The following is a 17,216-nucleotide window of genomic DNA, read 5'->3' on the forward strand; positions in this document are numbered from 1 at the left end:
GAAATCTGAGTACGAATCTGGAAACTGAATCTGAAATCTGAATGTAGAATTTGAATCTGAAATCTGAAATCTGAATTTTGAAATCAAAATTTGAAATCTGAATCTGAAATCTAAGCTAAATCTGAAATCTGAATCCGAAATTTGAATCTAAAATCTGAATTTGAAATCTGTATCTAAATTTTGAAATCTTAATCTAAAATTTTAAATCCGAGTTTGAAATCTGAAATCTGAATCTGAATTTCTGATTTTTTTTATTTATTTGATCATTGGGATTTTAACAACTATGGGGTCATTCATCCCTTCGATCTGAAATCTGAATCTGAAATCTGAATCTGAAATCTGAATCTGAAATCTGAATCTGAAATCTGAATCTGAAATCTGAATCTGAAATCTGAAATCTGAATCTGAAATCTGAATCTGAAATCTGAATCTGAAATCTGAATCTGAAATCTGAATCTGAAATCTGAATCTGAAATCTGAATCTGAAATCTGAATCTGAAATATGAATCTGAAATCTGAATCTGAAATCTGAATCTGAAATCTGAATCTGAAATCTGAATCTGAAATCTGAATCTGAAATCTGAATCTGAAATCTGAATCTGAAATCTGAAATCTGAATCTGAAATCTGAATCTGAAATCTGAATCTGAAATCTGAATCTGAAATCTGAATCTGAAATCTGAATCTGAAATCTGAATCTGAAATCTGAATCTGAAATCTGAATCTGAAATCTGAATCTGAAATCTGAAATCTGAATCTGAAATCTGAATCTGAAATCTGAATCTGAAATCTGAATCTGAAATCTGAATCTGAAATCTGAATCTGAAATCTGAATCTGAAATCTGAATCTGAAATATGAATCTGAAATCTGAATCTGAAATCTGAATCTGAAATCTGAATCTGAAATCTGAATCTGAAATCTGAATCTGAAATCTGAATCTGAAATCTGAATCTGAAATCTGAATCTGAATCTGAAATCTGAATCTGAAATCTGAATCTGAAATCTGAATCTGAATCTGAAATCTGAATCTGAAATCTGAATCTGAATCTGAAATCTGAATCTGAAATCTGAATCTGAAATCTGAATCTGAAATCTGAAATCTGAAATCTGAATCTGAAATCTGAATCTGAAATCTGAATCTGAAATCTGAATCTGAAATCTGAATCTGAAATCTGAATCTGAAATCTGAATCTGAAATCTGAATCTGAATTCTGAATCTGAAATCTGAATCTGAAATCTGAATCTGAAATCTGAATCTGAAATCTGAATCTAAAATCTGAATCTGAAATCTGAATCTGAAATCTGAATCTGAAATCTGAATCTGAAATCTGAACCTGAAATCTGAATCTGAAATCTGAATCTGAAATCTGAATCTGAAATATGAACCTGAATCAGACATGTGGAACTGAAATCTGAATCTGCAGTCTGAACTTTTAATCTGAATTGAATCTGAATCCGAAATCTCAATTTGAAATACTGTATCTGAATCTGAAATCTGAATCTGAAATCTAGCTGAAATCTGAATCTGAAATCTGAACCTCAAATTTAAACCTAAAATCTGAATCTGAAATCTCATTCTGAAATCTTAAGCTGAAATCTGAATCTGAAATCTGAATCTGAATCTGAAATCTTAATTTGAAGTCTGATTCTGGAATCTAAGTCTGAATTTGGAATCTAAGTCTGAATCTGAATTCTGAAATCTAAATCTGAAATCTGAATCTGTAATCCAAATCCGAAATCTGAATCTTAAATTCGAATCTGAAATTCGAATCAAAAATCTGAATCTGAAACCTGAATCTCAAACGTGAATTTGAAATTTGGATCTAAATCTGAAATTTAAAATCTGATTCTGAAATCTAAATCTAAATCTAAAATCTGAATCCAAAATCTGAATCTGATAGATGAATCTGAAATCTGAATCTGAAATCTGAATTCTGAAATCTGAAATTTGGTATCTGAATTCTTAAATCTGAATCCGAAATCCGAATCTGAAATCTGAATCTGAAACCGAAATCTGAAATGCTTAATTTAATGCTGTAATCCGAATCTCGAACCTGAATCTGAAATTTGAATCCGAGATCTGATTCTGAAATCTAAATCAAAAATTTAAATCTGAATTAAGATTCTGCATCAGAACCTGTATCTGAAATCTAAATCTGAATCTGAAGTCTAATATCTTCAATCTGTATCGGACATCTGAAATCTTAAATCTGATTTAAATCTGAATGAAATCTTAAATCTGACTTTAAAATCTGTTTTTGAAATCTTAAATTCTAATCTGTATCTCGTTGATTGATAAGTAAATTTCATTTGCCTTCAGTAGTTGGATATGCTATTTAAGAATTTTCTCATTGACTTTCGGAACGTGATTTTCTCTTTCGGTTAAGTTGCTGGAACAGGTATTATGGGCTAAGTTAAACAGGAATGAAACAAAACGGAGGGAATTTTCCACTCGCTCCAACAAAAATAAAACGGATGCGTTGATGAGATCAGATCGGATGCTGATGCTTAAAGTAAGAGGATAAACTGTGCGACTCAATTCATCACTTTTATTTTTTATCATTAATTGACAGAACGAATGAATGAAAAAACGATTGCGGGGATCCGATGGAGTAACACTCCTCTCATAATTCCACTTTGTGTCCGGATGAATGATTTTTTTTTAACGGCATCTACAGGGGATTACTTAAAAAGTCCGGCTCGATTGTTTTTTAAGCTTTTATTAAAACATGTAAACTCTTAGTGTCATGCCATTTTCAATGGATTTCAACTTTTTCTCTCTGATTCAACCTATTGACTTAATTTTTTTTCCTAAAGCTACCGATTTACCTAAAGCATCGAATTTCCGGATGCAAAAGCTGCTGCATCCTTTTCGATTGAGGCGAGTTATATAAAGCTCTATACTACACTCTTTAGAATAGCTATTCAACAATTTCTTCTTTAGTATGATGATAGCACTTAACATTATCCTAATGTTCGATTTCACTTATCCTTACTTATGCTCCATATGTATGTATATTTCATGCAGTTATCCTCTCCATCGATAGCGGTGTGGCATTCTGTCGTTTCGGTGTAGTACGATTTTTGCCACCGCTTTCGTGAGCACCTTCGTTCCCGGAAAGATAATTGTGCTAGATATGGAAGATCCTTTCTCGTTACGTGCACCAGAAACCATTACGTGTATTTTTATTTTTTCCGTATGTGTAACATTGTACAAGTGCAACTGTTGCTCTCCAGAATGTAACGGTTCTTTTTTGCCGGTATCATCTCGCTCCGGGAAGCTCCTACTTGATGATTAAATCGTACTTGCCGTATTCCTGATCTGGAAAATACAATTTTCAGTATTAGCAAACGTCATGCGAAGCGTCCTCCCATGGCGGCAATCAGTGTGTAGTTACCTTCCTCCTCCGCCAGGTGTTCCTGCTCGTCGTCCTTCAGCTGCGCCCAGCTTGCCGGGCACCGGATGCAGAAAACTAGGCGCCCGGAAAGTTCCCGTTTGATGCGCTGCCGCCATACTATCAGCACGAAGAATATCAGCACCCCGTGAAGGCAGTTTATCGAGTCGATCAGAATCCTGCGAAATTGGAACAGGCAAAAATTGAAGTCAAAATCGGTAAAAATTAAACTATTGCGCAGACGTTTTTTGAATATAAATATGAGGTTTGGGAAACTGAAATAAACTGTTTTATGCTGTTTCCAGATGTTCAGTTCTTTGCCCATTTAAATATTTGATGCTAATATATGACAACTTGTGTTCCGCCTGGGATTACTTGTTAAAGGGGGTTGGGACAAGGGACTACCCGAGGAACATTTTACGTAACTTTTAACGTTTCGTTCCAAATGTAGCTCCCTTCGCCCTCAAATCTCCCCTCTACTGGAAGGTAAGAGAGGATATGAGCAACCATAGAAGTAATTCACGTTGCCACGTACATCTCCTCTTCCTATCTCCCCACTGCCTGGGAGCAGGGACCATCGTAGAAACATTCTTTGTACCCAAATACAATTTCCCTGTCTTATTTGTTTCCATGTTCTCGATTAGTTAGGGGCGCTCGGGAACCAAAACAGCAACATCACGACGGCCCTCCTGCGAAATAGTGGGGTTAGCTGCGGGCCTTGCGAGCCTGTGACTGCAAAAAAACATCTAGCAACGAATAATAAACAAGGAATTTCGGATGGATATCGGCAAAGTCCCACGCGACGAAATGCGACCAGCGATTGGAAACTTGGATCATGGAACTGCCAATCTCTGAATTTCATGGGTAGTACCCGCGTGCTCTCCAACGAATTGAGGAGCTGCAAATTAGATATCGTAGCGCTGCAGGAGGTATGTCTGAAGAGCTCCACGGTACGTGCGTACTGAGATTATCTACCAGAGCTGCGGTGACACACACGAGGTTGGAACAGCTTTTATAGCGATGGGGAAGATGCAAAAGCGCGTGATCGAGTGGTGCCCGATCAACCGACGAATGCCCCGATGGAGAATCAAGGATCGGTTCTTCAACATACATAAGTATCATACACGTGCACAGCCCTCACCTCAGAAGTACCGGTGACGACAAAGACGAATTTTACGCGCAGCTGGAACGTGAATGCGACCGCTGCCGGAACATGATATCAAGATCGTCATCAGGGATTTCAACGCTCAGGTCGGTCAGCAAAAGGAATTCCAACCGACAATTGGAAGGATCAGCTGACCAACGAAAATCTATAGATTTCGCCGCCTCCGACCGCAATCACATATCGACCACGTTTTGATAGACAGCCGGCACTTCTCAGGCCTCGTCGACGTCAGACCCTGTCGAGCCGTCACTATCGATTCAGACCACTATCTGGTGATGGTGAAGATGCACCTAAAACTCTCCGTAGTGAACAGTATGTGAAAACGGCGCTCGCCTCGGTTAAATATTGCACAACTGAAGCAACCTGTGGTCGTAGCAGATAACGCGCAATCGCTCGAAGCAGCGCTGCCGGCAGAGCGCGAGCTTTGCTAAGCCTCTCTCGAGAACTGTTGGAATAGCATCAAGACAGCCGTCAACAACGTTGCGGAGAACATCATCGGACATGTGGAACGAACTCAACGGAACGACTTGTTCAACGAGGAGTATCGGAGGATGATGGACGAAGAGAACGCCGAAAAGCCGGAATTACAGCGAGTCCAAATCTTCCAAGAGAAAAGCGCCGCCTGAAGGAGGAGGAGTTCGAGGAGCTGGAGTAGCTGCATAGTTCCCAGGAAACACGAAAGTTCTATCAGAAGCTCAATGCATCCCGCAAAGGTTTCGGGTCGCAAGCCGAAGTGTACCGGGATAAGGACAGAGGCATTCGTTACCATCGTGAGGTGATCAAAAGGTGGAAGCTGCACTTTAATGAAAATCTGATCGGCGCGAATGCAGGTGATCAATACGATGGGGCAAGGTACACCGCCGGCGTAGCCAATGACGTAGAGGAGGAGCCACTTTCAACGATGAGTGGAGTTCAAGAAGCCATTCGCCAGCTGAATAGTAACAAGTCTGGCAAGGATGGCATCGCAGCTGAACTTATCAAAATGGGCTCTGACAAGTTGGCTGATTAGTTGATGGTCTGGATCTGAGACACAGAACTGCTACCGGAGGAGTAGAAGAAGAGGATAATATGCCCCATCTACAAAAAGGCGACAAGTTGGACTGTGAGAACTACCGAGCGATCACTGTCCTAAATGCCTCCTTCAAAGTGTTGTCCCGAATTCTACTCCATCGTCTAACACCACAAGCAAACAGATTCGTGGGAAGTCATCAGGCCGGCTTCATGGAGGGACGGTCTATGACGAACCAGATCTTCACATTACGGCAAATCCTCCAAAAATACCATGAACAACAAGTCCCTACGCACCATCTATTCATCAACTTCAAAGCCGCATACGACACGATCGACCGTGACAAGCTATGGAAAATCATGGACAAGAACGAAAAGCTGATCAGACTGATCATGGCTACGATGGATGGAACGCAGTGCTGTGTGCGGATTTCGGGTGAATTGTCGAGTTCATCCGAATCACGTAGTAGGCTTCGACAAAGCTATGGTCTATCCTGCATGATATTCAACGTGGTGCTAGAAGGAGTAATTCGACGAGCGGTAGGCGAAATGCGGGACACAATTTTCAACAGATCCAGTCAACTAATCTGCTTGCAAACGACCTTGACATAGTCAACAGATCATCTGCGGCAGTGGAGAAGATCTACCGCAAACCGAAACGCGAAGCAAGAAGGTTTGGATTGGTGATTAATACGTCTAAGACGAAGTATTTGCTGGCCTGCGGTTCCGAGACCGACCGAGCCCGCTTGTCCAGTATTAACAAGGTCATGATCGACGATGATGAGCCGGAGATAGTCAAAGACTTCGTCTATCTCGGGTCACTGGTGACCGCAGACAATGACATCAGCCATGAGATCCGGCGGCTTATGATCAGCGGAAGTCGTGCCTACTACGGACTGCACAACCAACTATGGTCGAGAAGACTTGGACCTCGTACGAAGTGTAATCTGGAGATGACGCTCATTAGACAGGTTGTTCTCTTCGGGCACGAGACTTGAATATTGCTCGAGGAGGACTTGCGTACACTCGGAGTATTCGAGCGACGAGTGTTAAGAGTCATCTTTGGCGGCGTACAGGAGAACGGAGTGTGATGCGAAGGATGAACCACGAGCTCGCGCGACTCTATGGCGAACCCAGTATCCAGAAGGTGGTGAAAGCTGGCCGGATACGCTGGGCGGGACATGTTGCGAGAATGCCGGACGACTGTCCTGCAAAACAGGTGTTCGCTACGAATCCGGTTGGAACAAGACGAGCGGGGCCGCAACGAGCGAGGTGGTTAGACCAAGTGGAGCGTGATCTGGCGAACGTGGGGTGCCCGAGGAATTGAAGAACGGTTGCCATGGACCGAGTGAATTTTAGGAATTATGTTCGTCAAGTTATGTCGTGAAACGGAATCTATATCTATATATATAAAAATGAATTTCTGTCTGTCTGTCTGTTCCCTATAGACTCGGAAACTACTGAACCGATTTGCGTGAAACTTTGCAGGTGGGTGTATTGGAGGCAGGGGAAGGTTCCTATTATGGTTTGAGACCCCTCCCTCTCTCGTGAAGGGGGGGGAGGGGTCTCCCAAACAAAAGACAATTTTTTGCATAACTCGAAAACCCATCAAGCAATTGGTATCCAATTTGGCATGGGGTGGTATCTGGGAAAGAGGAATATTTCAATGAATATAAGGTACCCCTCTCTCCTCTCAGTGGGCTGATAGGAAGGGGGAGGGGGGCTACCTTACAATTTTTCATATATCTCAAAAACTAATTAAGATATTGGAACCAAATTTGGCATGGGAAGGTATTTGGATACGTAAAATATTTCAATGATTATTTGGGACCCCTCCTTCATTCCAGTAGAAAAGGGGGGGGGCGTCTTTTATAATTTTTACATAACTCAAAAACTAATAAAGCAAATGGAACGAAATTTGGAATGGAAGGGTATTTCAATACGAAAAATATTTCTATGATTATTTGAGAACCCTCCCTCTTTTCAGTAGGAAGATATAAGGGGGGAGGGGTCTTCTTATAACTTTTTACATAACTCAAAAACTAAGTAAGCAAATGAAACCAAAATTGGCATGGGAGGATATTTGTATGCGTAAAATGTTTCTATGATTATTTAAGACTCCTCCCTCTTTCCAGTCGAAACATATAAAGGGGGGAGGAGACCTTTTTTATAATTTAAAAAAAACTGGCGAACTAATAAAGCAAATGGAACCAAATTTTGCATGGAAAAGTATTTGGGAACGAGACATGTTCTTTAAAAAACGTTCACACACACATAGGATCTCAGTGAAACTTCATGTTTCTTTGAAGAGATCTTCTTTCCTAAACTCTAAGCGTACATTTTTCGAAGTTATTATGGCTAGCATCTTACAAATGCCAAAGCCACTAGACCACAGAAAATGTACCATGTATGCCATGACCGGAATTCGATCTCATGAACTTTAGCGTAGATGACTTGAACTTTAACCACTACGCCAAAGCCGCTGTTCTAATGATTGTTTGAGACCTCTTCCTTCTTCCAGTGTGGAGAAAAGAAAGAGGGAGGGGAGTTTCTTACAATTTTTACTGCATAACTCGAGAACTACAACAGCAAATGGAACCAGCAGATCCAGCAAATGGAAACAGCAGATCGAGCAAATGGAAACATATTTGGCATGTAAAGGTATTTGAATACGAGAATGTTTCTATATAAATTGAAGCCCCACCTTTTTTCAGCGGAAATATATAGATAAAGGGTGAAAGAGGGGGTTTCATACAAATGCATTTTTGCATAACTCGAAAGTTATTCGAGCAAATGAAACCAAATTTGGAATCAAAAAGTATTTGAGTACGAAAAATACATCTATGAATATTAAGTTCTCACCCCTCCATTCAATGGGGGAGGACGGAAGGGGGGATGGTACTTCCTTTCAAGTTTATGCAAAAATCAAGAATTTACTAAGCAAATAAAACCAAATTGGGCATGGGATGGTACTTGAAAACGAGAAATATTTTTATGTGAAACAATTCCTTTCTTGCAGAAGGATAGAATTGGGAATTTAGAAAGGGAACAGGAAAGCTTACATTCAATTTTTTTTAACAATATCCGAGAAATGGACAAAACTTAACATGGAAATCGTTTTGTTATGATTCTATGATAATTGACACACCATCCTCCTTCCAGTGAGTAAGTACATAGGAGGAGGGAGGGGGTCCATGTGGCATGGAAAGGTATTTGGTTACGAGAGATATTTCTACGATTGTTATACCTTTATACCCTTACGCTTTACAGTGTAGAGAGAGAGGAAGAAAGGGGGGGGGGCTCCATATAAATTTTGTTGTAAAGCTTGAAAACTATAGTTGATATAAGAGTATTTTTGGGTTCGAAAAATATGGGTATGATTATTAAAGATCACGACCTCCTTTCAGCAAGGGGTGACGGGAAGGACAGCGGGGGCTTTCTTATCGGTTTCTTAGCATAAATTCAGAACATATCAAGCAAAAATAACAATATTTTATAAGTTAGATTGTTTGCGTAAGATTTATTTGAGACCCTCCCAGCTCAGGGCGAAGCTTAAAGAAATAGATTAAAATTATCAGATCATTAACACAAATTTATAGATCAGGATTCAGAATATTAGTTTAAGTATCTTTGTGTTTCTATTCGAAACTCCAGCTCCAGCTGAAAATATCATTTGATTTGGAAAGGTGTAGCAAAGCACACCGGGTCAGCTAGTACTATATAAATAAATAAAAAATAAAATAAATAAAATTTAGTTTTGGTTCCAAGATCAGGAGTTCAACCCAAAATTGAAAATATTATTAAAATTTCTATGTCAAAATTCAACAGTTCAAAAATGTGTGATAAGAAAATCATCAGTTTTACAACTAACTATGATCACTTTTGAACCACATTTAGAATTTAAAAAAAAACTCAATTTTCTCCGAAACCCAGAGCCTAAAACTGTCTCGCAGAATGAGATGAATGATTCAAAAACTCATTAAAAATTTGTTCAAGTATCGAATGGCATTACAATCATTTTAAAATTGTTACTATTATTCAACATTGCATTGTGGTTTTTGTGGTGTACCATACTCAAAATCTCGCGTGAGCTTTCATTACCTCGTCAAGATTTAGCGAAAACGGCAGCAAAGAAGGAAAACAACTTTAAAATTTATATTTCTCATCCAGAATATGTTGACCAGACCACAAATATTCCAACCGAAACAAAGCTGCTACTAGTTTATGTTAGTTTTTGCATTTTTTTTGCTATAAAATTGTTTGTTTCCATTTTGTTCCATACGACGTTATGAAAAGTCATGCGTAAAATATAGTTGTTTTTTAAATAAAGTACATCAGGAAAATATCATTGTAGGTTTTTTACATGCTAAAAAGAGATTTAGTTTCAACAAACAAACAAAATAACAAAATTATTGCATTAAAATTTATTGTTTTTACTTCTGTTTTTGGTTCTTTGTCCGTTAAAACCAGGCAACGAAATTTTAAATTTTCCGTGATTTCAAAGGTTTAGGAGGTAATTTTAACTAATTTGAGGGCGCTGAATCCAAATCTTCTATTTATTCTTTTCTACAAGCTCATTTTTTTTACATTCAAGGGTTAACTTAAAAAAAAAATGGTAAAAATCCACTTGCTTCTGCTTAACAAAGCTACTGCATGAATTGTGAACAAGTTGAAAAAAAAAGTCGATGGAAATAATTTAAATCACCTCTAACTTAGAAATTCATGCCAAACAATTTATTTCATTTATTTGAAAACTTATTTTATAATTTTTCAAATTATAAAATTAGTTTGCAACTTTTTTAAGTACTGAATAATGTTTAGGAACTGTAAAAAAAAAAATGAGACCATACATGTTTAGTTGCGTTTTAGTTCCAAACTCATTCATGATTTTTGGCAGAATTTTTAAGTAACGATAGCATGAGTAAATTTAAACTTTAAGGTTTGTATGGGAAAATAGAATATGTTATTCTGAAAATTTAACCTCACTAACCTTTTTGTGCCAATTTTAAAAATTCTTAAAAGGTAAATTTCCACTTAAGGACTTTGTCCAAGATTTTAACTTCGTTTCTTATTAATCAAAAAAGTGATCAGCAATTGAAAAGCAGTATTTCTTTTCCGGAATGGTGTTGCGAAACAATCAATTCAACTGAAATGGAACAGAAACCATAAGTAAGCTTGGATTCACAGAAGAAGCAAAAATGAGGTTGATTTTTCAATGAAAAAATACTCAATTTTCCGATACAAACTTAAAAAATCAAGTAATATAGTGATAAAAAAATCCACGAAACTGTAAATGTAAATTCTGAACTTTTTAATTTGTTGCCCATAATTTTTTAAATTTTCGCAACCAGAGTTCTAAATTGAGTTATTTTTAAGTTCAATTATATGAATTTGATGAAAAATGCCAAATCATAAAAATAAGTTTCAAATTTCAGATCATCAAAGCCCGGAAAACCTTGAATTTATGACCGGGAAAACTAGGAATTTCAAAATGAAAAAGTTGTGACCACCCTGCAGTTGTCAACTGCTCATGCCGAAGATTTACAGATGTGCACGTGGTTAACACTTCGATTCCTTGCCTTTTTCAGGGAGAGAAACTTAGGGGAAGCGACTAGCGATCTACACATTTCTACTTTGCAACAGGGCTAGGATTAGTTGGGGTAGGTGAGAGGTGGAATATTAAGATTGCACAACTCGAGGATAATTTTCTATCGTTTTTGCTCCCAAGAATCCGTGCTTCTTTTTGAATGGCGACCGTTAGAAATAGGATCAACGGATTTCCACGAGGTCGTGTTTGAGTTTTTTTTTTTATTTAATTCTTGTTCTCGTTGAACAGTTTGACAAATGAATATTTTCTGCGCCTCCTTTTACGAAATTGTGCTTTTTAATGGCCACCGTCAAAAAAAGATTCAACTTAACCATAACCTCAAAATTGATTAGAATCTCGTTTCGGCAGTCTACCCCAAAGCTTAGCAAAATTGCTAGGGCTATAGGCACATCAAAAAACAAAATAGGAATACTATGACCAAATCAGTCGAGAATCGATCATTAAATTGACATTTTCATACGTGATGAAAGAAATTAGAGAAACATGAACTATCAAAGAACGAAAGAACATAAGCCGTAAATATCATGAAAATTTCGAAAAAGATACAACGGCTCACCGACAGGACTTGAACCTGCAATCTCCGCTTCGGTACAACGGCGCGTTAGCCAATTCCACCACGGTGAACGTGATGGAACCGGCGAACACGAGCAATCGAGCTCTGCCGATCAACTGATTTCTTTCATCACATATGAAAATGTGATCATTTTCAGGTACAAAGATGTACCAAGCGATTTCATAACATCAGTATTGATTTCAACAGAGCAACACCTCCCTGTGTAACTGGTCTGCTCGGAACCTTGAGCGGCACTGATTGCTTCTTCATCTGAACGTAAGTTGCGGCAAACCCGAAGCAATCGACCATGTGCTCGCTCGGCTAAAATCCCGAGTCGATGGGTGGGGTTAGAGAAACAAGAGAGATCAATAGAGGGAAAGATCACATGCGGGATATACATGGTGTTTCGATAGAAGGTCCAGCAGTTGATCGGCAGAGCTCGATTGCTCGTGTTCGCCGGTTCCATCACGTTCACCGTGGTGGAATTGGCTAACGCGCCGTTGTACCGAAGCGGAGATTGCAGGTTCAAGTCCTGTCGGTGAGCCGTTGTATCTTTTTCGAAATTTTCATGATATTTACGGCTTATGTTCTTTCGTTCTTTGATAGTTCATGTTTCTCTAATTTCTTTCATCACATATGAAAATGTGATCATTTTCAGGTACAAAGATGTACCAAGCGATTTCATAACATCAGTATTGATTAAATTGACCTTTTTTATATTTGAAAGGTCTCTTTGTCCACTTTTATAATCGCTCTGCTCTTTCAAAGGGAATGAAACTAATTGATTTTTGAACCAGCAGCAGATTACGTAATTCGCTATCTCATCTCACATTCTTGAGTACTTAAGGAATTATCAGCCGTAACCAAAGATCTCTCAAAAAGTGGAAACAACTTAAGTTCATCGGCTTCTGTCATTCCTGAAAACAAAACAAACCATTTTCAATTCACTATGCTTTACGAGAGTGCACTCACCAGAACCATGACCGATACAAGCTAGCCTCCGGCACGTGGAAGGAAATAATTTCAAATATCCAGATGAGCCCGGCCAGCAGGAACAGTTTTAAGTACAGCATGCATCTATTAGGGAGAGATTAAAATGGAAGAACTTCAGAAATTATATTTATGCTGCTCCATCTGGTTCCGAAGTGTTTGGGTTCTCGGTGTTCATCTCGGCACTCGGTAAAATTGACTCTTGTGCTCCGGAACTAGGCCAGTTTGTGGTCTTATTATTCGGAGCCAATGCAATTAGCCGCAACACCGACCGAGTTGCAATTTTCGAGGCGTTTCTCCAGAATGGAATCATTCATTGGTAGGATTTCTAAGTAGCTCCTTAGGTGGGGGAAGACTTACTTGTATCGGAGCGCTTTCTTTCGGTCCGCACTGATGTCGCTGTTATGCAGATGGAAGCTGGTCCAGATGAAAAGGAAGATGTTGATGCTCAGCATCACAGACAGCGGAAGGTAAACGAAGTAGGACTGCTCTCGTTCGGCTAGAGGCGGAAGTTGGGAAAAAAAAACACGAAAAAGAAGATAAAACATGATGACATCAAAACGACAAAGGAGATTGGGCTACACACTTTGGTAGGCCTCTTGAGAATCTAAGATGAAATTGCTGTGAATGTGGAATGTCGTAGATTAAATTGCCAGAACCTCACTTTAATTGCGGTACAGAATTCGGAAGGCCTGTTTCGAACATTTCCCAGTGAGTCAAATTGCTCGTATTCTAATCTATTTTCACTTTCTGTTTCTTTCCAGGTACGATAGATGATCATCGTTTGTAAGTCATTTGAATTTATAAGGTCAAATTGAGGATGATTGAAAAGGTGATTTAGAAAAATACTACATATTACAAAATTTAAACAGTGCATTTGAAAAAGACAAATTGAGATGCAAATTTTCTCCCAAAGACGATTTATCATTTGTGACGGGTGCCGTAGAGTTCCGACTCATTCCTCATTTTTTTAAATAACTAACAGACGCCGGGACTGCAATTTATGTTTCATCGGGGTCCGTCATAAAACATGTAATGCCATGTGCCATCTTGTTATACATAAGCGCGTCCGCGGCACCCTTCACCATTTCGCGAGTTCTATTCCCGGAATCTGTACCGCAAAACGAAGCGCGTCTGATTGTCTGTTTTAAGCAGTGTTATGAATACGGCTGAGTAAATTTTTGCAACTACTGACTTACTCCGGAACCAGCAGGATATCTCTCCGAAGGTGGAATGCTTCATGTGGTAAATGTAGACCATGGCCGTCAGCGTTAGGGCCACTGTGTTGGCGTAGATGTGGTTCAGGACGTACCAGGCCTGTTCGTTAATTTTCCAGCGCCGGGCCCTGGAATCGATAATGGGTTGGCAGGAAAAGATTAAAAAAGATGAAAAACAAAATGTTAGGACGAAACAGAAAAGATGACGGTCCGAACTAGTTTTCCTTCGATAACAATCTCTCCTCTGCCGGAAAATAGAAAATTCTTTGGGACCTAGTTTTTGATGCAGATTAGAGGAAATCCGCATAAAAAGCTTGATGTCTGCCGTTCGCAAAATTTGCCCTCGTTTCCCCCGGCCATGATTATTCAGCGAGATAGTTGGGAAAACCCCGAGATTGGATACGTCAATCAATGGTGGTGATGATGGTGACATTTTAATCGTTTCAAATCATCCACACAATCATTTCCGGCAGTGGAGAATCGTGGATGGAATCAAACGTCAGCCCAGAATTGGACACAACGTCACATGAACGCCAACGACGAGTGTTGACAGATGATGACCACAAATATCATACTTGGGTCATCATCGTCCGGAGTCTCATCGCTGGTTGATGTGGTCTCAGCTTCCTTTCTCTGTGGGACATTTCGTGACACTATTGCCAGTGCCAGGCGTCTAGTTTTGGAATATGTCTGCCATTGATGAAAGTCGTCGGTTTCCATACTTACACTGTCAGTTTCCAAACGTTGGCCATCACCATGTTGAGCCAGGCGAAGTAGCTGACCATGAAGAAGTACATCAGGAACGCTGGAATGGAAGAGGGAAATTTTGAAAAAAAATTATTGAAGCTATGTTTTTATAATAAGACATATCTTAGTCTTAGCCAATTTAGGTTATACAGACTGAATACACGTGGACAACTTAAGATTAACATATGACATCCAGTGCCGAGATGGGAATCAAACCCATGCATCAGTGATCCTAGCGATTTCCGTCTTACCATGCTAACAGCTAACCTAAGATTGCAAGATAGCCTGGTTTTATCCAGGATTGCCAGGATGTTTAATACAAAATTTGGAAAATGTCCAGCCCGGCCCGGTTGCCCGGATATCATTGAAATAAGCCTGGATTTGGCCGGATTTATTCACTTTATTGGGCAAATACAAAAAAATGTGTTGTAAAATTTTTTATATTTTCCTCCAAATCCTATGTTTTTCGAGCAAGTTTTGCAAAAATAAACATGAAGGTTTTTTCGAAGCTGATTGATGAACTTTTTTTTTCTTGATTTTTGTTGAGTTATTTCTGGATTCGGAGAAAAATTGGCCAAATTTTTGGACGTCAATTTTGAAATGAAATGCCCGGGTTTTGCCAGGTTTTTATCCAAAACTGCCGGATTTGTTCGGCCCGGATTCGTGGTGAAAAATTCTGGCAACCTTAGGCTAACCACTCGGCCACCGAGACGTACAGTGAGCACGAGTCTGGCTCGTAGGGCGCATTTCGTGCAATATCCGTAAATAGTTATAACGAGCCTGGCTCGTGACAATAATTTTCTGTGCTATCGTATCGCTGTATTATACCAACAATAATCAAAACGCGTCAAGCAGCTTTAATCTAGAAACATGGGAAACCTGTTTTACGACAGGTTAAATAGTAATCCCAGTTTACTTCGAGCTTGATAATAGCCCAGTATTTCTCAATTGGGCGGAGCTCTGGCGTGTTGGGAGGGCTCTTGTCCTTGGGAACCACCTGCACGTTGTTGGCGACGTACCACTCCATGGCCTTTTACCGTAATGGCAAGATGCAAATCCGGCCAAAAAAGTACGGAACAACCGTGTTTCTTCAGGAAAGGCAGCAGACGTTTATTCAAACACTCTTTCACGTAAATTTCTTGGTTGACAGTCCCGGAAGCTATGAAAATGCTGCTTTTCAAGCCACAGGTACAGATGGCTTGTCAAACCAGATATTTCTTCGCGAACTTTGACAGTTTCATGTGCTTTTAAATATCTGCTACCTTTCCCCTTCCTTTTGCCGTGTAAAACTCCTGTCCCGGAAGCTGCTTGTAGTCGGCTTTGACGTAGGTTTCGTCGTCCATTACCACGCAGTCAAACTTCGTCAGCATCGTCGTGTACAGCCTCCGGGATCGCGCTTTGGCCGTCGTATTTTGTTCATCATCGCGATTTGGAGTCACTACCTTCTTGTAAGTCGATAGTCCGGCTCGATGCACGGTTGTAGACGATACACCCAGCTTATTTGCGGAATCTCGGAGAGAGAGGTTAGGGTTTCGCTTGTAACTACCGGCAACTCTCTTTGTCGTCTCAGCGGCTTCCGATTTTCGATTTCCCCCCGATCCAGACTTCCTGGCTGTCGACAAACGTTCCCCAAACACTTTAATTACATTTGTAACGGTTGATTTGGCAGCTTTTAGCGATTTTGCCAGCTTTGCGTGCGAGTAGCTCGGATTTTCGCTATACGCGAGCAAAATTTTGATACTCTGCTCTTCTTCCTTGGACGGCATTTTGACAACTGAAGAGTGAATGCCAAAATCAAAATAGTAGCAACATTCTACATACACACACCTTCAAAATGAGGGGTGTTCGGGTTTTTTAAATGCAAAATTGAAAGAAATACGTCAAGTTGATATTGACCAAATTTTGACCGTATCACCGTAGGTTTTACATAATTTTGTTCATCTCTTATAAGTCCAAACATTTTTTCTTTGTGATTTATTGGGATAAAAATTAGAAAATATTACATCAATTGCATAGCATGACTCCAAAAGTCTGTACAAGCCTTTATCACAAAATATTGGCGTTGTTCTTCTCTTTCATCCAGAGGTGCAAAGTGTCCTGATTTTCGAGGGATCGTCCTGATTTTTCAAAAACTCTCGATTTGTTCTGATTTTTAAAAATTTGTCTATGAAATGTCCTGGATTATCCTGATTTTCAAAAAAAAATCTCAATTTTATCGAATTCGTATGAGCACTCCGAACAAATGTAAATAAAAAGGCAAACTTGATATAACCGATGATAATCTTCGGTTCAGATGATATTTAAATCACTGACCATACTGACTGGACACTCGATTTCGTTTTCTGGAAAATTTTTCCAACAGTACGCAATGTCGATTCCAGAGTGCGCATCGATCGATTTGAAGAAATGCTATCCCAGTTAGGAAATGCCACCCAACTTTAAAAATAAAACACGCAATTTCTACGAAAAAATCGGGCTAATTAGGACCGTTTTTCCTACAGTGTATTTTTTTCAAATTTTTCAGGTTCGCCAC

At 39.4% G+C, this 17,216-nt stretch overlaps 2 protein-coding genes across 2 annotated transcripts in view; one reads left to right on the forward strand and one right to left on the reverse strand.

Annotated features, from left to right (window-relative positions):
* Positions 1-17,216, forward strand: part of LOC129740695 (RNA helicase aquarius) — a 220,522-nt gene that overhangs the window by 85,839 nt on the left and 117,467 nt on the right. The window lies entirely within an intron of this gene.
* The window catches only part of LOC129740698 (probable G-protein coupled receptor Mth-like 3), a 120,625-nt gene continuing 106,036 nt past the window's right edge, over positions 2,628-17,216 (reverse strand). Inside the window, exons 4-9 of the mRNA XM_055732462.1 lie at positions 14,663-14,741; positions 13,919-14,064; positions 13,080-13,218; positions 12,702-12,806; positions 3,399-3,574; positions 2,628-3,322 (exon numbers count right to left, since the gene is read on the reverse strand). Coding sequence (XP_055588437.1) covers positions 3,285-3,322; positions 3,399-3,574; positions 12,702-12,806; positions 13,080-13,218; positions 13,919-14,064; positions 14,663-14,741 — 683 coding nt within the window. The 3' untranslated portion in view covers positions 2,628-3,284. The remainder of the gene's footprint in view (positions 3,323-3,398; positions 3,575-12,701; positions 12,807-13,079; positions 13,219-13,918; positions 14,065-14,662; positions 14,742-17,216) is intronic.

Source organism: Uranotaenia lowii, chromosome 1, assembly GCF_029784155.1.
Source record: "Uranotaenia lowii strain MFRU-FL chromosome 1, ASM2978415v1, whole genome shotgun sequence".
Taxonomy (NCBI): Eukaryota; Metazoa; Arthropoda; class Insecta; order Diptera; family Culicidae; genus Uranotaenia; species Uranotaenia lowii.